The sequence below is a fragment of the Netta rufina genome (assembly GCF_964035555.1).
Source record: "Netta rufina genome assembly, chromosome: 3".
NCBI classification, from domain to species: Eukaryota; Metazoa; Chordata; class Aves; order Anseriformes; family Anatidae; genus Netta; species Netta rufina.
Window position 1 is genome coordinate 71,874,987 of NC_140125.1, and position 16,675 is coordinate 71,891,661.

At 36.8% G+C, this 16,675-nt stretch overlaps 1 protein-coding gene across 1 annotated transcript in view; it reads right to left on the minus strand.

The window, feature by feature from the left end:
* Nucleotides 1–268: 268 nt before the first annotated feature.
* ATG5 (autophagy related 5) overlaps nt 269–16,675 on the minus strand; it is a 78,745-nt gene continuing 62,338 nt past the window's right edge. Inside the window, exon 8 of the mRNA XM_084284118.1 lies at nt 269–2,577. Within this exon, the coding sequence (XP_084140244.1) occupies nt 2,441–2,577 (137 nt within the window). The 3' untranslated portion in view covers nt 269–2,440. The remainder of the gene's footprint in view (nt 2,578–16,675) is intronic.

The window sequence follows — 16,675 nt, forward strand, 5'->3', positions numbered from 1 at the left end:
TGCTATTGTTATTCACCCACTAAGCAGCAGAAAGTATAGAAATGTGATTAGAATCAGGTAGCAAAGACTCCAGTTCATTTTTGTGATGTAGTCCTTTTGTTTAGACGCATCACCTAACCAGCTCTTTAAGCAGCTTTTGCTTCTTAAGTATTAATTAAATGCTTTGTCACCCCATGACAAGAATCCTTATTTAGCTGGAAATAAGGACAGACTCAAACTTTGTTCTATTTTTTTTTTTTAATAAAGTTTAAATAATTTAATAGGAACGAGTATGTTTTAAAGCCAGGCTATTTGTTTGTTTCACGCTAGGCCTTTAAAGTTGGATTTACTAGCAAATAAGGGCCATGAGAAGAGCACTCTCTACTTAAACTGCTGGTGTAATGTGCATTAAAATAGCCAGCGACTTACCTTCAAATGAAGGAAACAACCTTTACACTTTTTAATGTACTGCCTCTTATAACAACGTCATCCTGATTAATGGAAAAATTAATTCTACAAAAGACTTTTTTTCCCCTCAATATGAAGACTACAAAATATTTGCTTTACCCACTGGCAGGACTTTGAAATTCTCCAGAATATTTAGATGTGTCTGCCTACGAAAGTTTATAAATGCCAATCCAGCACTGTACCAGAAATTCCAAACAGAACTGGAAATTAGAATAATTCAACCAAATCACCCCCCATACGAATATTGTATTACAATTCTGCATAAACACAGATCAGCATGTTTCATTTCTTTTAAAAGATTCTTCATGACCTGCAGAATACAGCTTATGCTTATTTCCCTATTACCTTTTTTTTCCTTCCTTTTCCTTAATGCCATTTCCTCATTTACATTTAAAACACTATCTGATCTGTTCTATTGACATTTTTCTGCCCTTTGGGCTTTTCCAGCCTCGGTTCTATCCTCACCCAGAGAGATCCCTCCCCCATGCCTCTAAAAGAGTTTTTGTTTGTTTGATTGATTTCCATTTTGTTGTTTTTCAGCTGCAGGTAAGCATCCTCCCATAAAGGGAGGACAGAAAGAAAGCAGAATGAGAGTAACAGCGGCAGTTATCGTGACATTTGCAAGCTAAAATTTTAAGTAGGAACTTCAACAGCTACTCTTTTTGATAGAAAAATGTCATGCTTTCTTCATATTTGATAATATTTGACATACTTGATAACATGGCTACTATAAACACAGCCTCGTGCCACAAACAACCAGAAACTGTAGAGAAAGCAACACTGCACAGTTTGATGAATTCAACATAACACAAAAAATGGTAGGGTCCTAGTAGCAGCTGTAATGGTAAGAAACGTTTAGAAAACAAAGCAACCCAGTAACCTAAAAATACATCTGCTAAATAAAGTAAAAATCTGTGCAATGAGATTCTAACCTTTCAAATTTCAGATTGATTGCCCAGGGACCACAGTAGAAAACTAAACTCAGATGCAGGGAAGTATTAGCTTGGAAAAGCCTCAGCTTTCCAAAACTCAAAATTATTAAAAAGCAATACATCTGTTCATCATTCTATGATTTAACTGTTTTCTGCTCTATGGGAATAAACAGCAGGATACAATAGTTTGCAACATCCGTTTACTTTTTTTTTTTTTTTTTTTTTTTTAACTTTTTAAACTAATGTAAGAAAATATTCTCACAGAAAAAAAATAGATGAAAACAAAGAAATGCCATGACAAATCCTGAGACAAATTATCCCACATCATTGCTAGTCTATGAAAACTGGTTGGAATAATAAACATACTGGAGTATTCAGTGACAGCATACAAATCAAAAGTATTTGTAAATTATTAAGTTGTGCATGTTTTTAAATGACAAAACATGCCATGGGTTTACTTTTAAAATCTCTCACTGCTTGTTATCAAAGTTAAAAGATCATTTGCATACGAATACACATACTGTAAACATGAAATTCTCATTAAGGAAAGATGGGTTTACAGTAATTTGATCTTTTACAAAAAGCTATTGGTAACTAAATCTCTCAGTGTCTAACTTTCTAGAAAATTAAACCAATGTTTCCACTCTCAAAGTTGAAACACTACCGCTTTAGGAAATAGCCCTGTTTATTTGTTAATCAGAAATACAATCGAGTGGCATATTTCCATTTGCTCGTCGGCTGACAGTTTCAGCTTCATTATATTTTACAAGAAAACAGCAGACTTGCAGAGGTCCTGTAAATTCTTTCATATCGCAACTGAAGTTTAATTACAGCGGTGAAGAAAAGCAGCGGTGATGCAAAATAAGATCAGCCCAATTGCCCTTATCTGATGATAGGATCTCTCTTCCTGTTTGGCTTGCAGCAGTGAGGACTTCTTGTTTTGTTTCTTTTTCTTTTCTTTTCTGGTCAGGCTGCCTCTCTCAAGACTGACTGAAGCAAGAAGTTAACGTGTCCTTATAATTCCAGCTCGAGAATGATCCTCATACCAATATAGCCAAGGTTCAATCGGTAGGTCGGGGAATGATACTAATGTGAAGAAAATTATCTGGATAGCTCATATGTTCGCTTAGCCACTGTATTGGTGTTTCCAGCATCGGCTCAATTCCATGAATCATGATTTGGGTCTTCTTCTCTCCATCTAATTCAAAGAAAAAGAGAAACCACTAGTATACCACTCAAAATGCACAGAAATATTAAACATTTACCTATACTTAATTTACAGTAGATTGAGTTGGTGTTACAGAGTTCAACCTTAAACAGGACAAAAAGCAGGAAATATTGGTATGGAGAAAGCTGAGATTTGTATGATCTAAAACAGAAACTTTACATTTAAATAATTCCAAGAAAAAGCTGGGTAAAAATGAAACTTAACGAAAGCACCTCTCTTCTTCACTAGTTGCAAGTTTTTTCCAATGGCGATTGCAGCTGGGTGTCAACACAGTTCAGGCATACCCATCTCTCCCAGACAGAAGCCATACAAATTTTATGCAGACCATACTTGAGATATTAGGCTTCTTAAAACTTACCAGGGAAGTTGTATTTTTAATATTGTACATGCTTTCTGCTGAAAAAGCCGGACTACATGTATTATGTCATATACATAATATATGTAATATTGCTGAAGAAATTTTGTTTACTAGGAATAATTTACTAAAGTCTCTAGCAATAGTACAGAGAGTTACTCAGAAGACTGAGTTGGCACCAGCTTTTTCTCACTTAGTTTCATCTCTCGGAAAAGCTATGTTGGTAAATGATTCCCAGTATGACAAGAATATATTCTAAGAATATTTCAATTCTTTTTATTTATATTTGTCCCGGAGGATGCAAGTACTTTGATCCTTTGGTTCAAATGATGGGAACCAGCTAAAGCAGCTGACACAACTGTCACAAAATGTGAACTAAAAAAAAAAATAAATTAAAATTTATTTCAGAGTCATGATATGAGAAGAGCATTTAGAATATGCTCCAAATAATGGCTGGGGGGGGAGAAAAGAAAAGCAGTGACCTTTTTCTGTTTTTATACCATACTCTGGCATTCTCACATGGACCTACCACAGTCAGTGCTCAGAAATATCACTGCCTTCTCTAACTGGCATTTTATCCCCTTGCCATCTACAGGACAGAACAAAGCACTGTGCTGCCCAAGAGTTGCATGGAAAAGCAGAACCTACAAAGTAGAAGTACCATTACTGGCTCTGTCATTCAGCTCCCCCAGTTATAGAGCAATTCCTATTTGGTAACAGAGGTAAAATCTTATTTGTGTTTGGTAGCCAAAATGATTTGACAGCTGCCTGAAAAAGTATTTGTATTTTAGCTGGCTACCGATGCCAGCACAGCCTACATTATTCTAGGAACAACCATCCCTGAATATACTGTTGGCTTTATACCAGTAATAACTTCTACTGCAGAAGCTGACAGTTGTGTGCCTAAAATACAGCATTATACATTAGTTACAGTCTACCTACATATAGTACCATATTCTGTACAAATTCTTGATTAAACATAGAAAGCTTGATTCTCTAGATGGCACAGTTATATATGTTATCATGCTAAATTAAGCATAAACAATTGCTGGCTTCTGGTTTTATTGTGGACGGGACAGAAATCACAGCACATCATGTAAAATAAACATCTGGCATTTCCAACCAAACCAGGTATTTATTGGGCTGAAAAAACTACCAATCAGGAGTTTAAATGCCAAAAGGAAAGATCTCAGTAAGCAAGTTTTTATGCTGAGAAGCTGGCAACATCCAAATAATATCAATATGAAGTAATTGCCAAAAATATATATTTAACACTTTCAAAATAAAATCAAATTTTGGTTTTCCATAAGTTGGCCACAGAGTTGATAACAGGTATTTGCATTTCATAACATCAGTTAATTGCCAGAAAGAACTAATTTGCATACAGAGATGGCAGAAAAAACGGTATTAGTTTCCAGATTTCTTTTACAGCGACTTTGCCATTGTAAAATGGGGGAAAAACCTGCTGAGCTCTGGAGAAAACTTTAACAAGAGTTAAATTATAATCACAGGGCATAGAATTTCGTGTTACATGCCAATATAAGGGATGCATTACTGCAAAATTTGATCATACACCTTATATTAAAACAATTTAAATGTTACTCTGCATATTCTTAAAAACAATTATATTTTCCACTTCCTCCAGATCTGAATCCTGTCCTTAAATACAACTTGTAGTTATTCATACAACTCTTTCATCTGTAAATTTAGTAAGAATGCTCTTATTAATGGGCTGAATGATGGAAACATTAAGAGTATGGTCAAGACAGTCCTCAGTTTTCTTCCTTTTCAACAGTGAATCATTTGCAATCACTCTGCACATAGACATTATCTGGTCAATTTAGTACCTCTAAAGTTTCACCAAAAAATGTCTTCTTTACTACTTTCAAAGATGCACTATGATCTAATGCGAGGCTTTTTACAAATTAAAAGAAGATTAAGAGAAAACAAAAGATTAATTTGAAACTATTCTGCTCATGAAGAATGCATATTGGCTATTACACGTCCTTGTTAACTACTCCACGTGTATGAACAGTTTAACCTTAGTCTAGATTGTGTTAGCCACTTATACGTACCTGACTGTTTTCAGCAAAAACTTGCACCACAATGGATTAAAAACTTTATAATTTGACTATCGTTTTCTTCCTACTGTACAAAAAGCTTATGAACTCTTTCCTTGACTACTTTTACTATGCAACAGAATATTTTTGGATCCTTGTGCATATGTGCGCTAACTTGATGCCTCTTGCTTTAAAATGAAATGCAGATCATCTGGGTGCCCCCGTACACCTTTCCCTACCTAGCTGCCCCTTTCTCATACAAATCTTTTATTCTGTTCCTCAGCAAACTGAGAAAGTCTGAGGTCAATGAAGAATTTATGGTGTAATTAGAGTCTACATCTCTGCATTAGCGTTGTTTGTGCCTTAGTATTGTCTCTGAGAAAGCATCACTTCTTAATTCTTTTTTTCCCCTTGAGGCTTGGCTAAAGAGATCTTATCTACCAATTCTGTATTCATTGTAGCCTTCTTCCACAAAATCTATTGTTTCTACTTCAGCATCTCCCCTCCTTGGACCATAAACTCTCACTTAAGTTGCATTTACCAAACTTTCTTCAACTTCCACGTTGTGAATAACTTCCCCATTTTGAATCACAACCAGAGAGCTTCTCCTATTGATGGCTCCTCCACCTTACATGTATGTAACAGAAAAAAAAATGCTAATGGCAAATACATTTTAAAAATTGCCTCAAATACTCATTTTCTCAACAGCCGCCTGCCTAATTAGCACTGACCATTACCAGTCTGATCTGGGTTCTGGTTGACTTGTTAGCTTCTCATGAAAGCTTCATCCACCTGGTTTGTATCTGCAACAGATCTGCATCATATTTTTATTTCCATTACTGTTTGTAGGCTTTTAGGAGTTGCAGATCGCTTTGTATGCATCTTGACATACAAAGGATTGTCCTCTGCTTCCCTACCCCATATACCAGTTGCTAAACACAAAATATATTTAAATGAGTAGCATAAGATTTAAACAACTTAATTACATAGAAGATTAACGCCATGCCATCGGACCAGGCCTATAAAAATTAGAGCTAATAGCTTCGCTCATCTGTATTGCATGGGATTCAGACCTGGTAGGATCATAACTGTCAGTACTCATTTCACAATATGCTGTAATGTAATAGAAGAAAAAACAGAATATTCTTAAAAGAAGTGAATTAAAATCTTCTAGTCATCCCACTGACTTTTCTCTTTTTATGTCAAGATAGAACTGGGTTACGTGTTAGGTATCAAATGACCTACAGATGGTTTCTTTTATCTTGTTGCAAATTAAGGAAGAAGATGAAGTGAAAATATCAGAAAAATGAAAGCACAGCAATAAATATTTCATAGAAAATTTTACAGTGTATGTACACAGTAACTATTTACTTTTAGATCAGAATGTTTTTTAGATTACTGAACTGATGTACATGGGATAAATGTTTTAGCATTTATAGAAAAGCTTCAAGACAAATTAAGTCACATTCTACCAGAGTGACTGTCAAAGGACTAAGTGATTTTCCTTGGCTTTCCCTGTGAAAATTCATGAATTCAAAAGCCACTACGAGCCCCTGAAAGTCACCAGTGGCCAATGATAAGCAGAGATTGTAAGGCTTGTTGGTAAAACTTCGCCATGTTCCATCTGCAGAAGGCACACAGGCACCTAACTGTGGTTACCTGCTGTGTACCAACATGTGCTTGGGACATTTCAGATCACTTAATTTAGATGCCCTAACTCAAGTGTTGCAACACAAAGTAGGTACCTGACCAAGGCTAATAAAGCATGCCATGTCAGAAGTTTTCCAACTCTGTACAGAACACAGAGAAATTGGCAGCTGAGATACAATGGAGAGAAATAGATGTCTGCCTAAGCACTCCTGATCAGGAAACCACCCTGATCCAGCCAGAGAAAGCACTGGTACAGGACTCTTGCAGATAGGCATCTGCTGGAAGGAAACAGGAGATGGCGGCTGTTGCATTTCAAAAGAGTCCTTGAGAGAGAGGCTCGAAGCACTCCTCCATCCTGAGGAAGCTTTAAGTCCCCTCTCCCTTCTTTAAGGACAAAGCCCTACTGCAATATTTGCTCTCGCTGATCCCAAGCTTCCTCTAAAAACCCTTAGGGTTCAATAATGATGGGGAGAGGGAAGGAGGGAGGAAGGGAGATGAAGAATAGAAAATATGCAATCTTCAGAGAAGGTAGGAAGATGTGTAATGTCACGGTAACAAACAGAGGGTAAGGTTTTCTATTTCCTTTAACCACATAAATTATCACTTGCAAACTAAAACACTCAAAATTAGAACACGAGAATTAGCTTATTCAGCATCAATTCAGATTGTCGTATGTACCCCTGATGCAATCTAAATACACTTTTTCTACTGAATCGTCTTTCTATTTAGAAAGGAAGAAATAAAGACGATGGAGGGAAGGAAAAAAGATTGCTTCCAAGATTCAAGTGCCCAGGAACAGAACGGTGAGAAGGAACTATTTCTGCAAAGGTGCGCATTTCAGCCTTTTTTCCACCCATATTAACACCATAACACCTATCAACGCTGCAGCTAGAAACTCCCTTTCACCTACCCCAAATCCCTTAAAATTCCACTTAAAATTCCTTAATGGCATGAAACGCTTCTGTTCGGACTTGTGGCCTCTTAGCAAGCACCTGTCAGGGCAATTTATCTGGCTTAAATTCTTTCACTGATAGACATTACAAAATATTCTGGATTCAGCAAGAATTTCCCTGGAGTGCTTCAGATAGAACCCTCTGTGTGCAAGGACCTCTGCATAGCAAGTCCCAGAACCTGCCTGCAGTCATCAAAATGGACAATGCAGAACCCCCACCTTCTTATTCAGGCCTGCACCATTTTCTAAATTGGCTTTAGAAGCCCTAAAAGAGAAAACAGTACCCTGTACTAAAAACTAGAAATTCAAATAACATGCTTCTTGCATGATACTTGGCCACAGGAATACATTGGACAGGACTATACTGAAAAGTATAGGGATTAAGAATAAACAAAGAAAATGTCACGTAGTAGCAGCCCTAGAAATAATGTAACAGAATTAGTTCCCAGCATTTTCTGCTGTGAAATGGGCATAAACATTTGCTTGTTTATCTTCAAAACACATCATAGGTTCTGGATTACATGATACTAAAGGTATTCCCACTAATGGGTTATACCACACAGTAGAAAAACTCATCTTGTGTTTGTGTTACAAGAAGCAGAGTTCTCCTTTTGTGGCTGTGCTATGGCACTTTCCTTTTCACCTCTCCTGCTCCTCAGATCACCAAGCAGCAGCACAGACCTTTAGGTGCAGGTACTTTGGGCAGCCAGAACACTCCTTGACCATGTGTGCTCGAAGCTGGTGCCTCAGACACCTCAGAATCTGAAGAGACAGACCGACATCTTCATGGGGAAAGACTTTAACCTCTTTAGCATCTCCTAGGAAAATATTTACAGACAGAGAACCTTCAGTAGTTTTTTTCACACACAGCGGCAACTACTAAATCCATCACTGACAGATATTATTGACTATTTTTAAAACCTAAAGCCGAAACTGAAGGTAAGTCCCTGGCAGGCAAAGGTGAAAATTTCCTTCTGACCACTAGATGTTTGGTTTAGCACAAAGGACTGCATATGAAACTGTGCACAATGATTTCCAAAAGACTACTCTGTTCAGCAAGCAAATAAATCCAAAGCTTCTATGTTTTAATCTGCAATCCCAGGTGGTAAGAAAGAACTAGAGAGTGGTTGGAGTCATCCCTCCCCTCTCCAAGATGGTTACTTTAGGATATGCAGAGAAGAGGCAGCCCCAGACAGGCCTTGTGGTCTAAAGACCTGAAGTACTCCAGTGGCTTGTGCATCAGAAGTAGAATATAAATAAACAAGCATTTGTTTTGTGTTTTACTTTGTGTGGTTTTAAGTAGGTAGCACCTCTTTAAAAACAAACGAAAAAACACCCAAAACTGCAATACTGGCAGCAAGGGTTCAATTCGATACAGGGACCTTTCAACTATTAGCACTGAAACTAATGAACAGCATTTAGCTCCTCAACAATAACCTGTTCAAAACTGAAAATAATTCCAACAGCTGAAATTTGAAGTGCCAACGATTAGATACCATTTACAGGAAAGCAATTGCTTTCATTGCATGTGCTACAAAAATCACATATGCTCATTAAAATATCTGTAAACTTAAAAAATAATCTGAGTATTTATTAACATTTTCACATTACTTTTAATTACAGTTCCTTTAGCCAGATATTGTATCTTTTTTTCCTTTATAGCAGCCTATTTCTTTGCTCAGCCAGCAAACCTAGATATGGAATGAATTCAACCCGTCTATAAATCAACTATTCATGCTTTGCTTTTCCTAAGTACCTTTTAAAAATAAATTAGTAGTTAAAACCTTATTTCAACTTTGTCCAATTATAAACTCAAATCATTTTGGAACACTTCTGCAATCCATTTCTAACAAGTGCATTTGTAAAAGCAACCGAAGTACAGAAATATGGTGAGATGTTCAGACTGTACAGCTGCAATGACCTCAAAATAAACGTCTCAAATACAGAAACTTATGTTTTAAACAAATCTTACCTTCTCAACTAACAGATACTCAATACCTATGCAATTTTATGGGGTGAAGACAAAAAAAAAAAAAAAAAAGTTGAGGTTGGTCTCAGGGCCAAACAATCATTGCTCTTTTGAATGAGCTCAGCACAAGTACTTCAGGCAGGGAACACTAAAGGTTTCTTCAGTGATATGAAATATTTAAGCAGCGATAACTTTAAGGTCTAAAGTCACTATACACATTCTGTTGAGCAGGAGTTTTTACTTTTAAAATTGTTTAACTAGGAATACGTTTTTTTTAATCAATAAAATCTTTTCATCAATTTTCAGGAGCTTCACTCTAGTCTATTTCAACCACCACATCAAAGGCTCTTCTTACTTCCCTGCGAATGACTTTAATGCAGAAAGGACCCTGCTATTCACAGTAGTGGGTACCATTGCCATAACTGACTCACTCCCACAGCAATCTCAACATACTTTCCACTTTGCCTTAATCGTGAATAAGCTAACAAAACCCTTATTCCCTTCCCCTCTCCTAATTTTGTGGTGTCATTATCAGTTTAAATAGAAATACAGATGATATGTTGGGCCACAACTGCCAAGATATGCTTTTCAGTATACTCTGACCAAGAATGAGAAAACGCAAAAAAATCTGAGAAGCCACCTCTAAAATAGCCTAGCCACAACAAAAGGTTCCTTCTGACCTCAAAAATGTAGAGGCTGATGTGTGACACAATGGCACAGCACTTGTCATTCCTGCTAACAAATCCTGCCAGCACTGGGGAAAGCCACTGATGCTGATTCAGGTGAAGAACTCACACACAAAACACACGTTCAACACATTGGTCAGAACAAGTCTTCTTCCTCAAAATTACTACGTATCAGGAATAAATGTTTTTCCAAACACAAGAAGCATTTTGAAGAATTTCAGTTCCTGGATGTAATCCAACTTCCCAGTACGAGTATAGATTAACAGCCGGGTAGATCTTGTTAACCGGCAGCAATCTCTCTCTCATTTTAACCATTGGTAGCAACATGAGTTCAGTTGCTCAAATTGAAGGTCACAGTCTTCCTAAATACATTCACAGCTCTGGGTATTTTACACAAATAAACCAGACTTCTTTTAACTACAGCAAGTTCCTGGCCTCGAGGACAATTAATGGTAAATAAAATCCAATACTGTGTATTATACTTTTTAAAAAATATCTCTTTTTAAAGGAACATTAAATTTTAATGGACTTGAACAACCCCATGCAGATAATTTCTAACTCATTATTTTTATTTTGTTCTGCTCCAATATAAACAGTTCAATATCAATCTCTCTCCACCAAGGATTGTTTTGTCATTCACATCATCTGGCTCAATATCAACCTTCATGCCTTGATCTTACCAGAGCTCCCCATAAGAGCTACAGCGTCTTAGGTCCAGTTCTATCCTTTTGGACTATGTTAACTTCAAAGAAAGCAGTTTTGCTTACTACCTGACTATAAAAGAGTAACTGTGCAAAACATCTTAAGTATTCCTCCATTGTGACACTGCCATGAAGTCCACAATCACTGATCTAGAGCTTTAAATGTTTTGAACAGTGTTATTTCTTTACATAGTTTCAACACAGGCCAGTTGGTTTATCTCTACATGATCTTCTTGGGGCATAAACATCTCCTGTTGGAGTTTAGACGTTTGTAGGTTAAAGGAGAGGAAAGAGTTTCCTTGTCACTGTTATTTAGTATGATCACATTCCCTGGATTATATTCTAGCAGTCCTATCTTTCTCTATCCTCAAAATGAAATTAATCACATATACAACATTATCATCTACATTAAGTATCATCAAATACTCTGAACAAACCAAATATTGGGCATCACCCCTATTCATCATTTTCTTCATGCAATTTTTCCTCTCAATTTCCTGCCATCTTCTACCTCAAGTCAAAACCCAGGTTAGATAGCCACAGTTCTGAAACATAACAATGTGGATTAAGTTAGTCACCCCACACAAATGTTTATCATGCTTTACAGCAGTTATGAAACAACTTTAGAAGCAGTTATAAAGCAATTATTTGAAGCATAACACAAGTTATGCTTCAAATATCATAGCAGCCACATAGTATGCAAACATTTTTCTATTCCATTAAAACAGAATTAGAGAATAAATTATCCTCAAATACCAGTAAGTTCAAGTTGCACGTGCAGACTTTTTTTTTATTATTATTTTTCAAGTATTCTCCATGCAGTCCAAAACAGTAACAATAATACCATCTAATTCAGTCAAGGGGATCTTTCATTCTATAGAAGTCCATGCAGTGGAATGGAAAAGCAGTTAGAGTATGGAATTGAAAGCTTAACTTTAATAAAAATAATAATTAAAAAATCTTGTGTATATCATAGAAGCTTTTAATGGGGTTGTTGCAAGTATTTCCAAGCTAATCTATGACAACCCAAAAACGGTTCTCTTGAACCACTAACATGTTAGCATATAAAAGGTTTTAGAAGACCTTACAGTGACTGAGCCTGAGATGCTTCTCAAACACCTAAGCCCCAGGAAGGGGGAGATATTTTATAAGCAAACCACTGGAAAATATTCTTACGTCTTACATTCTTCCTAAGAATGAATCCCACCCTCAGCATCCATGCCTCAGCCTTAATACACTCAAGTTCAAAACTGAAACTTGATTTCTTTTTTTTTTCCTGCAATATGCTTAAGTTTGGCTATGCAGATGTGAACAAAGAAGCAAAGTTCAACATAAATTGTGTTACCGTCCATTTACCGTACAAAACATTTCTATATACAGGGAACAAACAAGGTGTGCGTTAAGAGACAAGCATTTGAATGCATGACAAATTGAGCCCAAGTCATCCATAATGTTTCCCACTGCTGAGAGAAAGCCAAACCACTTTTAGGAGTTGTGCAGCTTTTTAAACTGCAGACACATTGACTTATGAGTTAACCCTTACATGTACCATGCCCTTAATTGAGTTTGAGGTTTCCCTTCCCTCTAAACTTTCTACAGCTGACCTTCAGAAATTAAAGCTAGTTCCGTACACAGATGGGGAGCTAAATGTAACCAAGATGGTTCTTGAAAAATTGAAATGGCTGATAAAGATTTTTTTTTCTCTTTAAAGATTGTTACAAATCAATTTGCTGTAAAAAGACTTCTTGTTGCTAATAGTTCATGAGGATTTTTATAATGTCATTGTTTTCAATCATATGGTTTTCCCAAACAATTAACTATTAAATTCTCTATACAATCACATTATATATTCCCTATGCATATGCACATGCATATACTTTTAAAGGTTTTTAATGGCATTCTTGAACTTTCAACCTCTATGTTACTACAAGTTACTATAATTCACATCATGCCTGCAAATATTCTTCAATTGTAGCGATCGTCCATCTTTTATAATGAACTTTTCGGCTACTCAAATGATAAACTATTCCTAGCAAGACAAAGCAAAGGATTGCTGTTGCTGTAAAACAACAGTCAATACAGAAAAGTCCAGCAAGTTCACTTGTTTTCATCAAGCCACGATGATAATTGTTAGTTTGTCTGCCCAGTTTAATAAATCAACCTCAGAAGTGGACGTTCAGACATAATTATAGTTTAAAAACATTTGCCTGAGAAGTGATAGGAGATGCACACAGATCAGAGATCTAATGGTTGCTATTTTATGTTTTGCACCTTTCACTATTTAACTGGAGAAAAATAAACTGTTTTTGCCTTTTTAATGCTACTTCCAGCAATATTATTATGATGTTTAACAAAGTAAACTTCACAGGCAAAGTAAACATGAAAATGTAGATGAGCTTTCATCCAATTAACCCAGAAGTATGGACAATTTTGTTCCATGTCTGACAAATTCTTCAACCTCTGCTAAGCTGATCAGTAAAAACCCAGCTAATTGAATCCATCGATGTGAAAAACCACAGGCTCAAGTCTGTACTGCATACATCAAGCTGAAGGATTTCTGCTTCAGCCATGGCGGTAATAGTCAGTGGGGTCAGGTCAAAGAGGGTTAAAGTGAGTCAGGATATAGCCAAAGGAATACATCAAACACTGATTTTAAAAGGGCAATTAATCTTAGACAGAAATGCTTCCTGGGGAATGAGATCTCAATCTTAAGAGCACACTACATGATGTAGCAGTAAAAATGTACATATACAAGCTTACAGAGCTTTCATCCTGTGATCACAAACAGAAGGGGAGTGCTGTTTATCAGAGAAATACAAACCCTTGCTAAAATACTTACATTAGCTTCTTCCGGGCCCTTACTCATTGAAAAATAAATTCTGTAATGAGCAGGCAATATAGTTTGCACACATGAAATATCTTTTTCTGTACACATATTAAAGTTCTTTTGAACAGATAGTAGATTAAAGTATTTAGAGATCGCTACTACAATACAATTAAAGAATTTAGTCTTGAAAAATTTAGGAAGAGTTGATAAAATAGTAATGGAATACCTGTAGGGCTCTTTACACTGAACAGTAACTTTTTAAATAAAGTCACAGAATAGCTACCTGTTCAGAGTTTTGATGAAAATTCATTTGTAATAGTTCATTTTAATTTTTCCATAACTGAATACCAGAAAAGTTAGCTTCACAGATGATCGACTGTCATATTCTCTTCCTTTCTAGAGAGAGTTTGTCCGGTAACCTAATCTTTTCTTTATAATCAATAAATTAAATAAAACATTATATATAATGTTTTTCTTTAGAATCCAGAAAGTTTTTCCATTTTAAAGCAAAAAACTAGTTCCATAAAACACATACATGCAGCATTTGCAAACAGAATTTACTAAGTTAATATCATTAGTAATATTACCGGGAATCATTAGCTATGCGGACAAAAGACTGCAGCACACAACTCTGAAATGAGTTACAGCTCACTAGTTTGTGATTTTAGAGAGCTGGCTCTGCAACTACGCTTCCATCTGAGGATACTGATCCCCAACATCAAGAGTGGCAGAATAGGATCTAATAGGATCTATTTGCTTATCTGGTACACAGGTAGCTTCTTTGCTTTAATTGCCAGTGAATATCAGTTTGCATTACGATACTGGACTCAGTGACACTTCCCCAAGTGTAGACACCCACAGCATTTTGCCATGGTAAGTGTGGTGATGATGCCCACCAGGGGAAGAAGGGCAAGGGGCACAAGAGGCATTCACATCTTCAACGATTACAGCACCTCTACCCACATACCAAGCCACCACACAAAACTTTCGCTCTGATACAAGAACAAGCTTGACCTTTATTCTCTTACAAATATTCTCCAAATCACAAATAAGATGGAAAATACAATTTATCCATTGAATGTAAAGTTCCCAACATCTCTGATTAAAATGAGCTATTCAAGAAAGGGGCAAGCACTATTAACAAGTGCTGCTGAATCCTCATATAAGACCGTAAGACAGAGTAAATACAATGTTTATTAGTGGATTACTCATTTTACATTATTGGCATGGCTACTACCGTTCTCCTCATTTTTTGTAGGTCTTTTAGTTTTGCAGGTTTTCTGTTCTCCAGCCCCTTAAGATGTTTATCTCCTGTGAAAATCAGGTCATACGTATACGCACAAAGGCAGAATATATAAAGACCGCAAAAGGGAATCAAGGAAGACAGGAATAATTGTACTCAGCCCCTCCTCATAAGGCTACAGTACACAGATCTAACTTAAAGGTATAGATGTAGCTCATGAAATGGACCAGGACACATTCTCTCAACCTTAGCGCAAGTGTTCAGAGAAACAGCTCATGTCTAATCAGCTAAATTATCTCCCTGTCCACAGCAGGAAGGACACAAGGAGTATAGCGATAGGAAAAGGGGGAATGGCTTTATGCTAAAAGAGGGAAGATTTAGATTTGAAATTCGGAAGAAATTCTCCCCTCAGAGGGTGAGGAGGCACCAGCACAGGTCACCCAGAGAAGCTGTGGATGCCCTCAGAGTGTTCAAGGCCAGGCTGCATGGGGCTTTGGGCAACCTGGTCTGGCGGGAGGTGTCCCTGCCCATGGCAGGGGGGTTGGAAATAGATGGCCTGTAAGGTCCCTTCCAACCCAACCCATTCCATTATCTATATAGCTTACTAAGAGTAGGTGCCAGGCTGCTAAACCATGAACACTGATAATTATTTTTTATTTTTTTTTCTGGGAGAGCATTAACTGGCCTAGAGCATAATCATGCCAAAGAACTGCTAACAGTCATACAGCACAAACACCACATGTTCTGGCCCTCTTTTGTTTACTAGAATAAATAAAATTTCAACACCCCAATGACAAAATCCTGTTGTCACTGTAGTATCCTGGTTGAGAACTTCATGTTGTAAACCTTCAGAGGCTGACTACTACCTTCTAAAAGCTCTGGTAGACTCACTGAAGTTTTCAGTTACATTTTCACCAGTTGTAACTGGTTGTGCACTAAAGGCAGCATGCATTACACATCAAATCAACCTTACCAGGATTATGCCCCTACTGAAAAAGAGTAATTTTGAACATTCTCACATTTTCTATGAAGTTTACTGTAATAAAAATAATACAAAAACTCATAAGCATATATACATGTACTTTGTGTACTTTAGTTGTTGCTAGCATGCTTGTTTCTGAAAGCAAGAAAACATGAGAAGCTATGAGAAAGCTTTAGTTTCCTCTGTGAAGTTTTTGATGCCTTAGTCTCTCATACCAAGTGAACTGTGAACTTGCTCTGTGATCTCCTTTGGGCAAGACAGACTGATTTAGATTAGGATTCAAAAAAAATCCAGTTCTTAACTCTGCTACTGACCTCTGTGACCAGGCGCAAGCCACATCCCCTCTCTGTGCCTCTAATTTCTCCTTCCTTTTTGTCTCTTCACTCATCTTTTGTCTAAGTGATAAATTCTGTGGGAACACACTGAAATGTCCATACAGTGCATAAAGAACCTGAGGGCTGCTCCTAAAACACAAAAAATATTCCTTTTAAAACTGGAAATGCACGACAACCAAAACATTTTGTCAAGATACTTTTGATTCCAGCAGATTTCCTACTAGAACCCAAATGTGTGGCAGACTACAGACAAAAAACTTGCCTCGTTTCTAGTCATTTTCCCAATCCCAACTGCCTAGATTTTGAGA